The sequence below is a fragment of the Petaurus breviceps genome, unplaced genomic scaffold (assembly GCF_028583685.1).
Source record: "Petaurus breviceps papuanus isolate PSGF00001 unplaced genomic scaffold, PetGlider_PUasm1.0 90434, whole genome shotgun sequence".
Lineage (NCBI taxonomy): Eukaryota > Metazoa > Chordata > Mammalia > Diprotodontia > Petauridae > Petaurus > Petaurus breviceps.
The window spans coordinates 133,011-149,231 of record NW_027187251.1 but is presented as its reverse complement, the minus strand read 5'-3'; the positions used below and the strand labels follow the sequence as shown (position 1 = coordinate 149,231).

The window sequence follows — 16,221 nt, the reverse complement described above, 5'->3', positions numbered from 1 at the left end:
TAAAGAATTCAAATTAAATGTCATTTTTCCAGATTTCATATTGTATATCTAGGGAGTTTGACTAAATTGACCTAACACACTTCAGTAGAATTTGATCACAACATAGCTGGCAAATTCTAATTTGTGAATTATAAGCTTTTGAAAATTTTGCTACTGTATTAGGGAAAGTAGATTGTAGTTCCTTTTTGAGAAATCTTGTTGGGACTGTTGTATTGTAGTTTTGTAGCCTTGATATTCCCCTTTTCCAGGGAGAATCCTGACTTGAATCTATCCATGAATACAATCTCTGCCATTTCCTTAATCATCATTTTTTTGGGAAAACTCTTTTTAATAACAACAGTTGGTGAACCATTCATCAAAAAACTATTGTAAGTGTCTTTCAGTCAGATATTGCATGGTGTTTTATTAGAAATGATAATGTAAAGGCATTAAAAAGTCTTCCAGTATAGCTGACTTCACCTTACATACATTCTCTAAATTATAATAAAACTGTTTTGGTTTTCTCATTAATCTCATTTCATATGTTTCTTTCAGCATAGTTATTGGTTATTGTCAGAAATCGGTTAACAAATCAGGATTTCAGTTTTCTGTTTGACTAAATTTTTTTAAAAAACAACAAGAACAACAACAACTCCTGAGTGAAAATAGTTCAGATCGTTGCCATTTTAGGGATCAAGTCATTCTCCTTTGGGGCTATTGAAGATCTTTAGCTGTGTTCTGATAGATGGAGGAATTCTTGTTTTAGGTATTGTGTTGGTGCTGCTGAACACAGGGGTTTCTGTGTAGCTGCTTAATGTAGTAAAGTATTGGGTGCAGATTTAAAACCAGATTGAAATTCTTTTGGAGAAATACAATAAGACCTTGTCTACTTTAGTCAGGCCCTATTTGAAGAGTACATTTTTTTCTGTGATCAGTGTGAAGAACTTTTTTTTTCTTTTTGAGAAAAGTACAGTTTATACAAGGGTATTTATAATTATTAGAGACAATGCATGTCCACAAGCAGCTAGGAAAATAAAAAGAAGTTTATGGAAGCAATGAAAAGATGCAGAATGGTTAAAGAGGATTGGACTTCTTAGAACTAATATGCTGTCTGTCCCTCTTCAGCTAACTTCTGAGAAAATCCTTTATAACTTTTCTAATTTTTTTTCCTGTGTTTATACAATGTCTAAAATCACTGATTCATTCACTTGATGAAAATACTAAATTATCACTTTACAAAATAAATTCAATTTACCTATTTCTTTCCTTTTTCTCTTTCAATTTTTTATGTATTTATCAAAATGATTATAGTAACTCTGAATGATTATATATCTTTTTTATTATATAATATATATTATCTCTATATCTTATAGAGAAAGTAATAATAATAATAATAAACTCACTACTTTATTAAGTTTATTTTATCTGAGACCAGACGAATAGAACAATGGGCTTAATGGTATATGCTCCTTTGTGGTGGAAACAACATTTTGGGGAAAATTCACTGTTACTTATATATCATCCTTTTTTTTTTTTTTGTGAAGTCTCCTATCAATCCTGTCTTTGGTATTCTTATTGGCCTTGGATACTAATTGTTGCTCTACACACTTGAGATTGTCATTTCTGTCTGTGCTTTTACTCACTTCTCCATTTTAAAGACTTTTGGAATCATCAAAGTTTAGAGAAAAATAATAGGTCATAGAATTTCCCCTGCCTCCTTAACCATTTTTGAATAAAGGGGACTTTACTTCATTCCATTTACTTATTTTTTTTATTATTATTTTTTATATTTGAGGTGCTTTGTATTCCCAAGGTTCTTTCAAAGTTTAATTTACTTGTATAATCTGTAAAATAACTTAGGGAAAAGTAAAGTAAAATAAATCATCACTTTGGAGTTTCAGTTTTTATTCTAATTGTTATTATGGTTTATGTGTACTGCACTTTTAACCACTGTTTGGACTAGATTTTTTGATTACTAGAATAATTCTAGACTACCCATCTTACTGATTGTTCTTTTCTGATCTCATTTTAAAAACATTTTCAATAAAAATTTAAACATTTTCTTTACATTGAGTTGTTTTGGTATTCTTGGAAGCCAACTAATAGAGAGAGCAGTTTATATACTAGGATTTACATTTTTTTTTTGTTATCCTGTTTACTAGTTAACTTAAAAAAAAAACCTGAGTGTGGCAACTATCTCATTGAACGATATATCACTTTCATAGATTCTCCACTCACCTTGATTTTCTCAGCTACTCTTCATAATATTATATTTTGCCCATCAGTTTGCTGTTAGTAATATGGTAAGAGGCTTGTAATACTTACTGTGCTTGAAGACCAGTGTTCAAATCTCATCTTAGACACTTATTGGCTGTATGAATATGGGCAAGTCAATTACTCACTTAAAACCTCAGTTTCCTCATCTGTAAAATAATAATAGCAGTTGTATGACTTATCTCATAAGTTTGGTTTTGAAGAAAGCACTTTGTAAACCTTAAGTGCTATATAAAGGGGGTTATTTTTATCATTATCACCAAAGAAAGATTATTTTATGTATGTTGCAAATTTACTTATCTAACTTTGTGTCTCTGAGAGTGGAGACTACCCCAGATGTCATATCAGTGTTCTTAAAGCTTGATAAACATTATAAGATGATTGATATAGCAATCAGTGGTAAAAGAGCATCATTAACACCAAAGCCCAAGACAGTGACTGATCTACCAGTATAATAATAAAGTAAAACCACTGTGCTTTGTAGAAACGAGTGGAAAGTAGATAAAAAACAGAGTACTTAAACAGCTATATTTCTTTACCCATATGTTGCAATTGTGACATTAAGTGCTAGACCAAACTGAAGAGTCATGGTGTAGTGGTTAGGTCCATTTTTTAAAATAGCTATGAAACTTGTAGCTTATCTCCACCTTTTGGAGCAGGTTTATCTGTGAGCAGTTTTATCAGTCTGAAAGCTATACTTCACATTAATTTGTTAGGTAGGAGCAATGTCTTAGAACACAGCAAGTTTACCTGCTTATTTTTAGGACAACATAAATGGGCTGTAGGCTGATGGCAAAATGGATGGAAGATATTCTTTAAGATTAGGCTGACAAAACAATTTTAGGTGTCTTGCAGAGCTATAGCATAGAACAATAACCGCATTATGTAGTGGTCAAATCTGAAATGTTTCTTTGTTCAGAAGGAATAACTCACTTATTAGTCAGAACAGAACAACACTGGGTATGGTCTTATAAAATGCAAATACCATAGCAGCACAGAAAATAAAATCTTCACATAGTGTATGTGTGAAGAATATAGTGATCTAAGGGACTTTTGTTTTCAGCCATAGAGATTTCACTTTTAGCTACTTTTTAAAACATTATTCGTCACTGAACACCAGCTTGAGACATCATACTGTCTGAATCTTATTGGGTCTTGCACTTACTTATTGGCTGCAAGATTTGTGTAAAGCCAAGCATGAGCAGCTCTCCAGAGGACTGCTGCTGTGAATAGCTCTAAGTTTCTGATCACATAATATAGTGAACTCTCTATTTATTCAGCAATAAACTAAGGCAAAACATTCACAGAAACCAAAGTATAGCATTCACAATGATACAACATAACAACTTATCACTAAAGTGATAGTTTAAAAGTTTTTTAAAAAGATAGTTTAAAAAAAAGATATCATTCCAGATACAAAGTACAAAGGTCTCCCACCCCTAGGTCACCCCTAGGTCACATTGTCTTAATCTCTCAATCAGTAAGTTTTCTTTCTGTTTGTTTGGAGACTAGCTTCCAGTCATCCTTAACTCAATCATCCTTAAGGGGTACAAGTTACAAAGTACAAAGTTCTCCCACCCCTAGGTCATAGTAAATTATGATCTTGTCAGTTAGCACTAAGTACCCAAGGAAAGATCTTATTTTGACTTGAAGCTGACTCCCAGATTCCATGGTTCCTCTTCCATGGTCCCAACTTTTGCCTCAGTTCACTCACTCATCACCTGGATTCACAGGTAGGCAACTCTCAGCTCCTCGTCTAGCTCCTAGTCCTGTTCTTCATCCAGTTCCCATTCCATATTGAAGCTCAGTGTCCAGTTCACCTCAAGTCCTTTGCCAGTTCTGTTTCTGGGAAGACAAAGCTTAACAGAGCCAAAACAACATTCACATACATTATTGGCACCATCATCAATTCACTATCTGCCTGTGAAATCAACACAGAATCACAAACAAGGTCTGGGAAATACAAAGTATCATAAATACTAATCAACACAGACAGAACAGACAGACAGCGCCTGACACCCCAAGTTTTCTCCTCAGTTCTGCTCAGTCCCAGCTTGTGCTCCTCCTTTTATATCATTCAGTTCCTTCCGGTTTTGCCCCTTCCGGTTGCATCAGCAAGGTCCTCCCATCTTCAAATCACAAGGGGCTCAAACAAGGTGCTAAATACTTAAGTAGCTGAAACAAAGTGCTAAGTACTTCTCTGCCATTACAATTTGCTGTACCCAGTTACTTGCCATCTTTCTTTTGCTATATGACCAAAGATTTTGTCATTTGTTCCTTTCCATTTCTTTCAAATCACGATATTATATTTCTAGGACTTATTTAAAAGGAGAAAGATAGTAAACAAAATCAGAAGTAACATGCCAGAGTAAGGTAATTAGAAGTAAATGTAAGAGGGAATTACTCAGTGCTAGATGGATGCAATCTAAGCTTTATAACCTAAGCTTCCAGTTTCCAAGGGTCCAGTTTGGCTTTTATAATATTTCCCACTAGGTTGGGAAAACCCTTAGCCCAAGAAATGAATAGGCCTCAGAATGCCATTGCCAGCTTTGGATTGGTTTACCTGGACATGCTGGTTCAAACTAATTGGTCCATTTTGTGATCCTTTTGCTTCAGTCAGTCTTCTTGATTGCATGATTGCCTTTTTTGGGTGTTTCCCACCTAATCACTGAACATCTAATAAATATACAAAACAGGTAAAGAACAGGGCTCCAGTTACCTTCAAAACTCGAAAGTACCAATTTCCTGGAAATATACCCATTTATCTGTCTATCTATCTGTCTATCTATCTATCTATCTATCTATCTATCTATCTATCTATCTATCTATCTGTCTGTCTGTCTGTCTGTCTGTCTGTCTGTCTGTCTGTCTGTCTATCTTTCTATCTAGAATTATATTTAGCACAAGGTGCTCAGTAGTTGTATATAATATTAGAGTGGCTTCTGATCATGAGTCAGTCTTTTTAGCCCTGTATACTCATTTGGCTATAGCACTGTCAATAGCATCATCTTTAAATATGAAGATAATATCTTTGGTCATATTCTCTTCTCCCCATGAACCATAAAAAACTAGCTTAGTTTTCATATTTAATGTATAATTAGATATGGAAGATTAATACGAGTGTCCGTGTAGCATGTAAAAAGAAATGATCTAGCTAGGTTCTGTTTTTGTAGAGTTCGTAATTTAAATTTAGGTCAAGATATACATGTTTCTTAATAACATTGTTTAAAATTATCTTCTGATGGTTCAAATATTAGAAAGGGGTAGTCAGCAAGAGCCTAAAAATTAGTATGCTGATGCATTTAAAGCAGCCATGGTTCTATTAGTTCTTAATTACAAATGTGTATCTGAAAAGCATTTTAGTGAACTTAAAACATCTTAAGGTTAAGCTAGTCACAGGAAGTCTGGAGGGATATATCAAGCCTGAAGGAAAAAGCATTCATTTTCCTGCATACTGTGAATTTGAATTTGATCTGATACTCAGTTTTTGAGAGATTATACAGGCAAGTAAAATGTATCATCTGTAATTGTAGAGCAAGGAGGAACCTTCAAAACCATATACACTTGAGATCTCTTATGAATTAATCAATCTTTGAAGAGTAAGACACAATCAGGTAGTGATACAAAAAGAAGACTATTTATAAACTCCAACCAGACATGAAATGCCCATTTGTGATTTGCCAGCATTCACAAACTAGTTAATGATAGAGGCACTATTAAACACAGGACCTTCAGATTCCTAGATTCAGATTCCTCTTTCCATTATACCATGCTACTATTTTCTTAACTTGACTTAGGTGAGGAATACTGCTTAAAACAGTGAAAAATACTGTTTTCTGATGAAAAAATAATTTTTTTCTTTGATGGCTATAATGCTGTTATTTTTCAACTCAAGTATCTTAATAAATATAAAATTAAATGTCATACAATTTATTATCTTGCTACTAAATATCACTTTTTTCCTTCTCTTCACCAGCCTTATTTGGTCTCTCTTTGGAATTTTAGGCACACAGTTAATTCTGATGGATCTAATATGTTTCTATTAAGAAGAGAAGGAATTTATTCCCTAAAAACGAAGCATAAGGTGCCTAAATTCATCAGAATTGTAAATTTTTGTAACATGTTAAATATCATTGAACAGTTACTTGATAATACCTCTCCTATTCCAGTCATTTAAAAAAAAAATCAATAAAACCAAGACAGGTCTTGAATTTTAAAGGCACTTATTATAGATATCTGGATATTTTTTTTTATCAATTATTCTGTTCAATATTATTTTTTTATAAGCATTTACTTTTTACATATAGCAGATATTTTTTTCTATAATGTAGACTTAGGGGACTCCAGTTTATATGTATTTTTCAGGGTATGAATAGTCAGTGAATGAACTGCCATTATCCTGCATTGAGCAAAACCCAATATGTAAAAGCCTTTCACCTGGGTTCAAAAATTCATCTGTACAAGTATAAGATAGGGGAGCCATGATTACATAGCAGTTTGAAAAAGATCTGAGAATTTTAGCTAACTACCGACTGAATATGAGTCAGAAATTGATGTAATAATCAAAAAAAATTACTGTGATCTTGGGCTGAGTTAACACAGGCATAGCTTCCAAGAATGAGGAATGATTATTCTTTTGTACTCTGTACTAGTTAGACTAGTATGGAGTATTATTATGTTTAGTTCTGGGTAACATAATTAAAGAAGGACATTGATAAGCTGACTAGTGTCTAGGGGAGAACAATCAATGAGAAAGGTCTTAAGTCTATAATATGAGTATTGGTTAAAGGAATTGGTAATGTTTCAGCTTGAAAAGATTTGACTCTGTGTGTGTGTGGAGGGGGAGGGTGTACATGGCTAATGTCTTTAGGGATTTGAAGACCTTTTATGTGGAAGAAAGAGTAAAAGTTGCAAAGAGGCGAATTTAAGCTCCATACCAGTTAAATGTTCCTGACAATGAGAACTCCTCAAGTAGAAGGGCCTACTTTGGGAGGTGGTAGGTTTCCCTTATGGAGATCTTTAAACAGAAGCTAAATGATGTGGTAAGAGAGTTTTTCTGTGTTGGCTTTATCATAACCATTTCATTAAGATGCAATGATATGATGCATTGATATTCACTGGCTGCAATGATATATATGTAGACAATCCTAGAGAGTCAACTAAAAAAACTACTTGAAATAATAAGCAACTTTAGCAAAGTTGCAGGATATAAGATAAACCCATATAAATCATTGGGCATTTCTATACATTACTAACAAAGTCTAACAACAAGAGATAGAGAAATTACATTTAACATTACTGTAGACAATATAAAATATTTGGGAGTCTACCTGCTAAGAAAAACGCAGGAACTATATGAATATGATTACAAAATACTTTTGACACAAAGTCAGATCTAAATAACTGGAAAAATATCAGGTGCTCATGGGTAGGCTGAGCTAATTAATATAATAAAAATGACAGTTCTACCTAAATTAATTTTCTTATTCAGTGCCATACCAATCAGACTACCAAAAATTATTTGAGCTAGACAAAAATAACAAAATTCATCTGGAAGAACAAATGATCTAGAATATTAAGGGAATTAATGAAAAGAAATGCAAGGGAAGGTGGGCTAGCTTTACCAGATCTTAAGTTGTATAAGCAGCAATCATCAGAACTACTTGGTGCCAGCTAAGAAACAGAATAGTGGATCAGTGAAATAGGTTAGGTACACAAGACACAGCACTAAGTAACTATATTAATCTACTGGTTGATAAACCCAGAGACTCTAGCTTTGGGGATAAGAACTCACTATTTGACAAAAACTGCTGGAAAAACTAGAAAATAGTATGTTAGAAGTTAGGCATAGACCAACATCTTCTACCATATACCAAAATAAAGTCAAAATAGGTACATGATTTAGATATTAAGGCTGATACTATAAGCAAATTAGAAGAGCAAAGAATAGTTTACCTGTCAGATTTATGGAGAATGGAAGAATTTATGATCAAACAAGAGGTAGAGAATATTATGAAATTCAAAATGGATAATTATGATTGTGTTAAATTGAAAAGTTTTTGCACTAACAGAGGCAATGGTACCAAGACTAGAAGGGAAGCAGGAATCTGGGAAATAATTTTTACAGCCAGTATCTCTGATAAAGGCCTCATTTCTAAAATACATAGAGAACTGAGTCAAATTTATAAGAATATAAGTCATTCCCCAATTGAGAAATGGTCAAAGGATATGAACAGGCAGTTTTCAGAGGAAGAAATTAAAGCTATCTATAGTAATATGAAAAAATGCTCTAAATCACTATTGATTAGAGAAGTGCTAATTATAACAACTCTGAAGTACCTTATCAGATCGACTAATATGACAAAAAAAAAGGAAAATGATACATGTTGGAGAAGATGTGGGAAAATTGGAACACTAATGCATTATTAGTGGAGTTGTGAACTGATCCAACCATTCTGGAGAGCAATTTAGAACTATGCCCACAGGGCAGTCAAACTGTGCATACTCTTTGATCTGGCAATACCACTACTAGGTCTTTATCCCAAAGAGATCATAAAAATGGGAAAAGGACCCACATGTACAAAAATATTTATGGCAGCTCTTTTGTGGTAGCAAAGAATTGGAAAATCGAAGGGATGCTCATCAATTGGGGAATGGCTGAACAAGTTGTGGTATATGAATATAGTATACTATTGTTCCATAAGAAATGATGAACTGGCAGATTTTAGAAAAACCTGGAAAGACGGTAAGGTGTTGGTAGAGAAGTCAGAGGATGGCCCAGAGTCATTCATTTCAGAATATCCCCAGTTTTGGAGATTGTTTACTTTCTGCCTCCTTTCTTGATCTATTACATATTTGAAGCTTTCTTGCCTAGAATTCATCTTGTCCTAGGAATTATAGAATCATTGACTTAAGAGTTGGAAAGCACCTTAGAGGACATTTAGTCTGACCCTTTAATATAGATAAAGGACATTGAGACTAGGGAAGGTTAGGTGACCTGCCCAAGGTCACACAAGTAGTAAATATCAGAAGTGGGATTTGAATTTTGATCTCCTGACTCTGGAGCCAGCATTCTTTCTGTTGTATCATGATAAGTCCTTATCTTAGTGATAATTCAAATTTAGGAAATGAAGTAGACAAGTTCATCCTCATTCTGATTTCTCTTTTTGTGTGATGTGGTTAAAATTATCCACTTAGTCGATTACTCATATGTTTTGGGCATTTAAAAATTATTAATTTTCTATGAACAAGCATTTATTAGTTACCTAGTATGTTTTAGGCATTCTCTTGGGTGCTGGAGATGCAAAGAAAGATAAAATTCCCTGACCTCAAAGAGCTTACATTCTAACTGAAGAAATGATATGTACACACGGAACTACAGTAAGTGTATGAAGTAAATATAAGGTAATTTGGGGAGGGTGAGATTCTGGCATTTGGGGGCAGTCAGGTAGGAGCTGGCATTACAGATGACCTTTGAGGGAAGCCAAGGATTCTAAGAGGTGAGGATGGAGTTGATTACAGGAGCGGGGTGGGCAGCCTATGCCAGGTTACGGACATAGGAGATGAGCTGTTGTGTCTAAGGAATAGCAAGAGGCAATTTAAGCTAGATTACAGAGTATGTTAAGGGAAGTAATGTATAGAAAGGTAGGCCAGATCTAGATTGTGATATTGTCAATAATATTAATAATAATAAATAGAAGAGCTGGCATTTACATAGCACTTTAAGATTTGTAAATTGCTTTACATATGTTATCGTAACATGTTACATATGTTGATCCTTACAACAGTCTTTTGAGGTATGTGCTGTTAATATGCCCACTATTAGCTGAAGAAACTGAGGATGGGAGGCAATAAATGACTATCTCAGAGTCACATAATAATGAGAATAATAATAGTAGCCATTTACATAATGCTTACTATGTGCCAGGCACTGTGTTAGTGCTTTTCAGTTATTCTCTCATTTGATCCTCACAACAACACTGGGAAGTAGGTGCTATTATTTTCTCCATTTTACAGATGAAGAAACTGACACAAATAGAGGTTAAGTGATTTTCTCAAGGTCATGTAGTTAGAACTGTCTGAGGCAAGATTCAAACTTGTCTGTCTGACTCCAAGCCCAATGCTTTATCCATGGCACTGTATAGCTACCCAAAAGCACATAACTTTGTACTTGTATGGAGTGACTAAAGTTTCTGGAGAAGAGAAACAATAGAGTCAGATCTGTGCCTTAGACATGTCACTTCTGCAGGTTTGTAGAGGATGCATAGGCGAGGGCTGAGAAATGAGGTAGGGTGACCATTTAGGAGGCTATTGTGATAGTCCAGGCAAGTGGTGATTAGTCATTGAGCTAGGATGGAGGCTTTGTGAGTAGAGACAAGATAGGTACAAGAGATGTTGTGGAGGTAGAATCAGCAAGACCTAGCAACTGTAATTAGGTATAGGGCAAGAGACATTTGGCTGGAAATGTCCAAAAGGCATTTGGTAATGTGGGACCCAAACTTGGGAGAGAGTCTAGAGTTATATAGATCTGGGCATCTCTTTTACATAGAGGTGATAATTGAACTCATGGTAGCTGATGAGATTACTGAGAGAGAAGAGAAAAGTGACCAAGATCAAGCCTTGGGTAAGATACATGGTGAGGGGGTGAGACATACTGAGAAGGAGCAGTCAGAGACATAGAAGGAGAACCAAGAAAGAGTAGTATTACAGAATTCAGAAAAAAGAAAGTGTCCAGGAGGATATCAACAATGCCAGTTAACTAAATAGGTATTTTTCTCTTCAGAATCATTAGGTGCAAGAGTGAGAGAATATATATTTGACCACCTAGATCACTGGCTTTAAATAAATTAAAGTATATAATGGCATTAGTTATCTCCATTCTAATTTACTATATGAAATATATTTGTGTAACAAATTTTCAAAAATCTACATGGAATAATGTGAGAGCCAGAAATGCAACTTTATTTGTATTTTTATTTTAAATCCAAACATTGATTAAGCATAAAATAGTTAACTATACTGGTTAGGACTTATACTATTGCTTTGTTTTCTTTTGCATGAAGACAATTTTGGAAACTTACTATTTTTTTTAAAGTATAGTTTATAATTCAAGCATGGCGAGGCTTTTGATGTTTACCATATGTAGCCCAAATCGCAATACTGTGAATAGTTTCATTAATTTGTGACTTTTTTTCTCTCTGCTTCAGATAGTCGTTTGGAAGAGATACAGTGATTTTAAGAAACTGCATAAAGACCTCTGGCAAATTCACAAAAACTTATTCAGACATACAGAATTATTTCCACCTTTTGCTAAAGCAATAGTCTTTGGTAAGCATACTTTTGAAAACTTTGAAATTGCTTAGTAAATGTTAATTACTAATAATATTTAGTTGGTAGACTCCAATTACTGATGTGTTGAAAATAGAAGTCACGCTTTTTTGTTATATTTGCTATTTTAAGACTATTAATTATAATCTGGTGTCCTGAATTTTATTTTCATATGACTGAGGCAGTATTTTCCCAACTTAAAATATACACATCCTTAGAATTATATTTATAGAAAGCACTGTAAGTTTATTTTTAATGTTTTTTTTGTCTTCTTCTGACATTATGAGTAGTTTATTTTAACCACATAACTCAGAAATAGGCATGTTGAATTGCACTGAATGTGTTGCTAGAGATGTTCCTATTCTTTGACTTTATGGCAATTTTTAGGCCAGCCCAGTTGTATGATAACTTTCTCTATTTGGGTTGGTACCACAGTGGCCCAGGTAATTGATCCTAACTCTACACATTAATTAATTCTATTGACAGAGGCCCTACGTAATCTAGACCTGCCAGGAAATGCCCAGTTTTGAGAACATCAGATAGACCAGTTTGTACAGGGTTTTCTTCTTTCCTTACACTTTAAGCTGCTGTTCTTTATGTTTGATTTAGGACACTAGAACCTTGCCAGCCCTATTGAACAGTAACCCTAAAGTCACGTAGCTACATGCAATATTGGCCTGGTATTTCTGTATGGGCTTTTGTGTATGGGAGGGAGTGTCTCCTCTTCCTAGATAGGAAGGACACAGAGAAATCCCCTGAAGATATTTGTCATACCAAGCATACCTTAGTACTCTTTATAGGTTACCAGCTTTCAGAAGAAATTGAATAATAGTTATCCTTTGCCAATGGGAATATTATTCTAAAACTATGTGTATAATCATCTCTCCCATCTTAGGGCTTCTGTAGATGATAAAAAACTTCATCTAATAACTATTCAAGATATTTACATCATCTTAAGACTTTACAAGCAGTTCATAATACACAATGGTCTAGAGATGATTTCTAACCATACAGTATAAAGTGTTAAAAAAAAAACTCAGAAAAAATTTCTATTATACTTTCAGTGCAATCGTCCCATGTAAATGAGCAATACAGGCTAGCATTTATAAATATTTAATGTATTTTAAGTGCCTATTTCCAAATTTAAAATGGAATGAAATTATTTGGATTCTACTGTAGTAACAGCAGGATGAAGGCTTTATGCTGCAAATACTACCCACTTTGAAAAATGGTTACAAGTACACACAAAATAGAAGACAAAATCTAGTCTTTTAATATATTTTAAGTACACTCACCACTTTAAACTATGCCAGTAGACTTATCTTAATAAAATATGGTTCCCATATTCTTTTTATAGTGTGGCAGAGAAAAAGGTTAATCCATTCAGATCTTCTGGCTTGTTATCCTATAAATAATGCTGTTATTTCTGGGATCCATGTTCCATAGCCATAGGAGATGATGATCACAGCTAAGGCTAGACCCAATATTATCTAAAAATTTTGTTGAAGATTACTGTGTAACTTATACATATGTACAAGATTATGTGGATTTCCTGGATTATTATTCTGTTTTGCCTGAAGAATTCTTTCTCACAAGGAAAGAGTCAAATGTTTTTACTGTTACTACTTCTACTACTGCATTCCTATCATAAAGATTGTACATCTAAGATCTGTGAAGCATTTTTGGATTGCTGAGAGCCTTGTCCATAGCATTTCCCAATTTCATCCAAAGCCTGCCAACTCCAGAGAATATAATCAAGAGAATGATCTTTGGCAAGATGCTTGTGTTGGTAGAACAGAGTTGCATTATCATGTAGGACTTGTAGCTCAGAAAGAAAGAGCAAATCAACTTCATTTTTCTTGCTTAGAAAGCTGAGGGTCAGGGTGCTAAGAAAATGGAGATATCCTGGAATGGGCAATTGTACAACTATTGGAGAGTGACTGAAAGGTCTTCAGACACAGAGTTTGTTTTCCCTTCCATATGTGCTCTTTTCTCACTAGGAGCCAACTGCAAAACTACAGGTGTTTCCTCAAAAAAAAAAAATGGGTGGATAGAATTTGCAACATTGTCAAGACTGAAAGGAACTGCATTCTCAGGGGGGTATGAAATAACACCAATGTGGCCACAGCTTGAGCAGTTACCTCAGCTCACTTGACTGGTTTTATTTGGTAGTCTTAATTCTCCTGAATATTTAGAAGCTTGGTATTGGACTGTATTTAAATCATGTTTGCTGTAAGTAAATAATAACCATTGTTCTCTAACTTCTCTTGCCTTACTCCATTCTTAAGGGCATTATCACTGCAATCTTGGGGAAAGTGTTTTAGTTTGCAGGTTCCACAAGGGTAACTAGGTGGTGCAGTGGCTAGAATGCCATGCCTGGAGTCAGGAAGGCTCTTTTTCCCGAGTTTCAATCTGGCCTCAATTATTATTAGCTGTATGACCCTGAACAAGTCACTTAACCCTGTTTACCTCAGTTTCCTCATCTGAAGAATGAACTGGGGAAGAAAATAGTAAACCACTCCAATGTTTTTGGCAAGAAAACCCCAAATGGGGGACATGAAGATTGAGATAGAAACTGAAACGACTGAACACTATACTGCTGCTTTACAAGGCACTTCAGGGCGGTATAACAGAGTATAATTCTGTTTGTAAAATAATTGCCCTAAGAGGAAGATATGGTATGCATATGATTATTATCATTCATCTTTGTAAATCTAAATTTTTCACTTGCCCGGTAATTAATAAGTTGAACAAAAACTGTCATATACAGGATTACTTTTTGTGCCTGTTTTTTTTTTTTTTTTTGCCTTTTGGAGGGCAGTTGGGGTTAAGTGACTTGCCCAAGGTCACACAGTTAGTTTTTGTGTTGTGTCTGAGGCAGGATCTGAACCCAGGTCCTCCTGACTCCAGGGCCGGCGCTCCACTCACTGCACCACCTAGCCGCCCCATATGCCTGTTCTTTATAAGTTGGCCATTTAGAGGCAGTTAGGTGGTAAATTAGATAAAGTACTGACCCTGGAGCCTGGAAGACCTGTGTTCAAATGTGACCTCAGATGCTTAGTGGCACTATGACTCAGGGCAAGTCACTTAACCTTTGCCTCAGTTTCCTCAGTTGTGGGGACAATAGTACCTACCTCACAGCGTTATTGTGAAGATCAAATAAGATGATATTTGTAATGCTCTTAGCACAGTGCTTGGTAGCATCCTACTATGTAGGCGCTTAATAAATTCTTGTTTCATTCCATTTGACCCCTTAAGAACTAGTCTTCTGTCTTATAATTAATTCCCCATATAGATGATATGCAAGGTTGTTTTCTTTCATTTTTCTTTCTTGCATTTGTACTTGAGAGACCAAAATTGCACTGGTCTGTTGTGTACATGTAGTGTAATGAGCTTGTGGAAACAAGTGCTATGTTCCTCATGGGCCAAAATGGAACAGTTATGATCTCTTGGGTAATTAGGTAACCAAACATTCTTCTACCTAAGGAATGTTATGTGCATGATAGAAATGGCTTCCCTAGCTCTACTTTGGTAGTGTATTTTAGGTATTAGGTGGTTTATAAAAACCCACTTTAGGTAGGTTTCTTTAAAGATGCTTAAATGTTTTACACTTGTTTCTTAGAACATTATGTACATTAATGATTTTAAAACTTGAAATCTTTGAGTATTGTATTTTTCTTCCAAAGAGGAATGGCCTGTGTATAGTTTGTACTCTTGCTGTTTCCTTTTTATGGATTTAGATCAAGAGACACTGTAGCTAACTAAGCCATTCCAGTTTCCATTTATACCTTGTCTCCCTGGTAAGATTATAAACCTTGAGAGGGCAGAAACTATGTGTCTTCTGTGTCCTTCACAGTGCCAGATAAAGTGCTGGACACTTAGTAGCTACTTAGTTAATGTCTGTTGAGCAAAATTGTACTGGGTTTTATAGGTAATATTCCTTATTTTCAGAATAATTCTTTTCTAAAGAACTAAGATGCAGGTGCTAAATGGTTTTTACTTTTGTCAAGGATTTATGCTTTTGGGTAGAACTTTTGAAAGTCAAAATAATATTTGTCATATTTATTCCTGTACCATGTTTAACATTAGAATGATTGGTAACTATTTGAATACTATCTAGCAAAATTGGTTACTTTTTTTGCTTTTAATTTTATTAAATATATGTTATTTCTAACCCCGAGGTACCACATCTTACCAGTCAGATTGGCTAAGATGACAAAACAGGAAAATGACAAATGCTGGAGAGGATGTGGGCAAATTGGAACACTAATGCATTGCTGGTGGAGTTGTGAACTGATCCAGCCTCTCTGGAGAGCAATCTGGAATTATGCCCAAAGGGCTATGAATAATTTCATATCCTTTGACCCAGCAATACCACTCCTAGGGTTTTATCCCAAAGAGATCATAGAAGTGGGAGGAAGATCCATATGTACAAAAATGTTTATAGCAGCTCTTTTTGACGTGGCAAAGAATTGGAATTGAAGGGGGTGCCCATCAATTGGGGAATGGCTGAACAAGTTGTGGAATATGCATGTTATGGAATACTATTGTGCTATAAGAAACGAGGAGCAGATGGTCTTCATATTTACCTGGAGAGGCTTATACGAACTGATGCTGAGTGAGAAGTCTAGAACCAGGAGA

At 34.8% G+C, this 16,221-nt stretch overlaps 1 protein-coding gene and 1 pseudogene across 3 annotated transcripts in view; one reads left to right on the top strand and one right to left on the bottom strand.

The window, feature by feature from the left end:
* The window catches only part of RPS6KC1 (ribosomal protein S6 kinase C1), a 164,580-nt gene that overhangs the window by 24,630 nt on the left and 123,729 nt on the right, over positions 1–16,221 (top strand). For 2 of the 3 annotated variants that reach the window (XM_069108725.1, XM_069108724.1), the window contains exon 3: positions 11,460–11,580. The exons of the other annotated variant lie outside the window; for it this stretch is intronic. In XM_069108725.1, the coding sequence (XP_068964826.1) occupies positions 11,460–11,580 (121 nt within the window). The remainder of the gene's footprint in view (positions 1–11,459; positions 11,581–16,221) is intronic. 3 annotated transcript variants of the gene reach the window in all.
* Positions 12,955–15,002, bottom strand: LOC138177526 (renin receptor pseudogene; annotated as a pseudogene).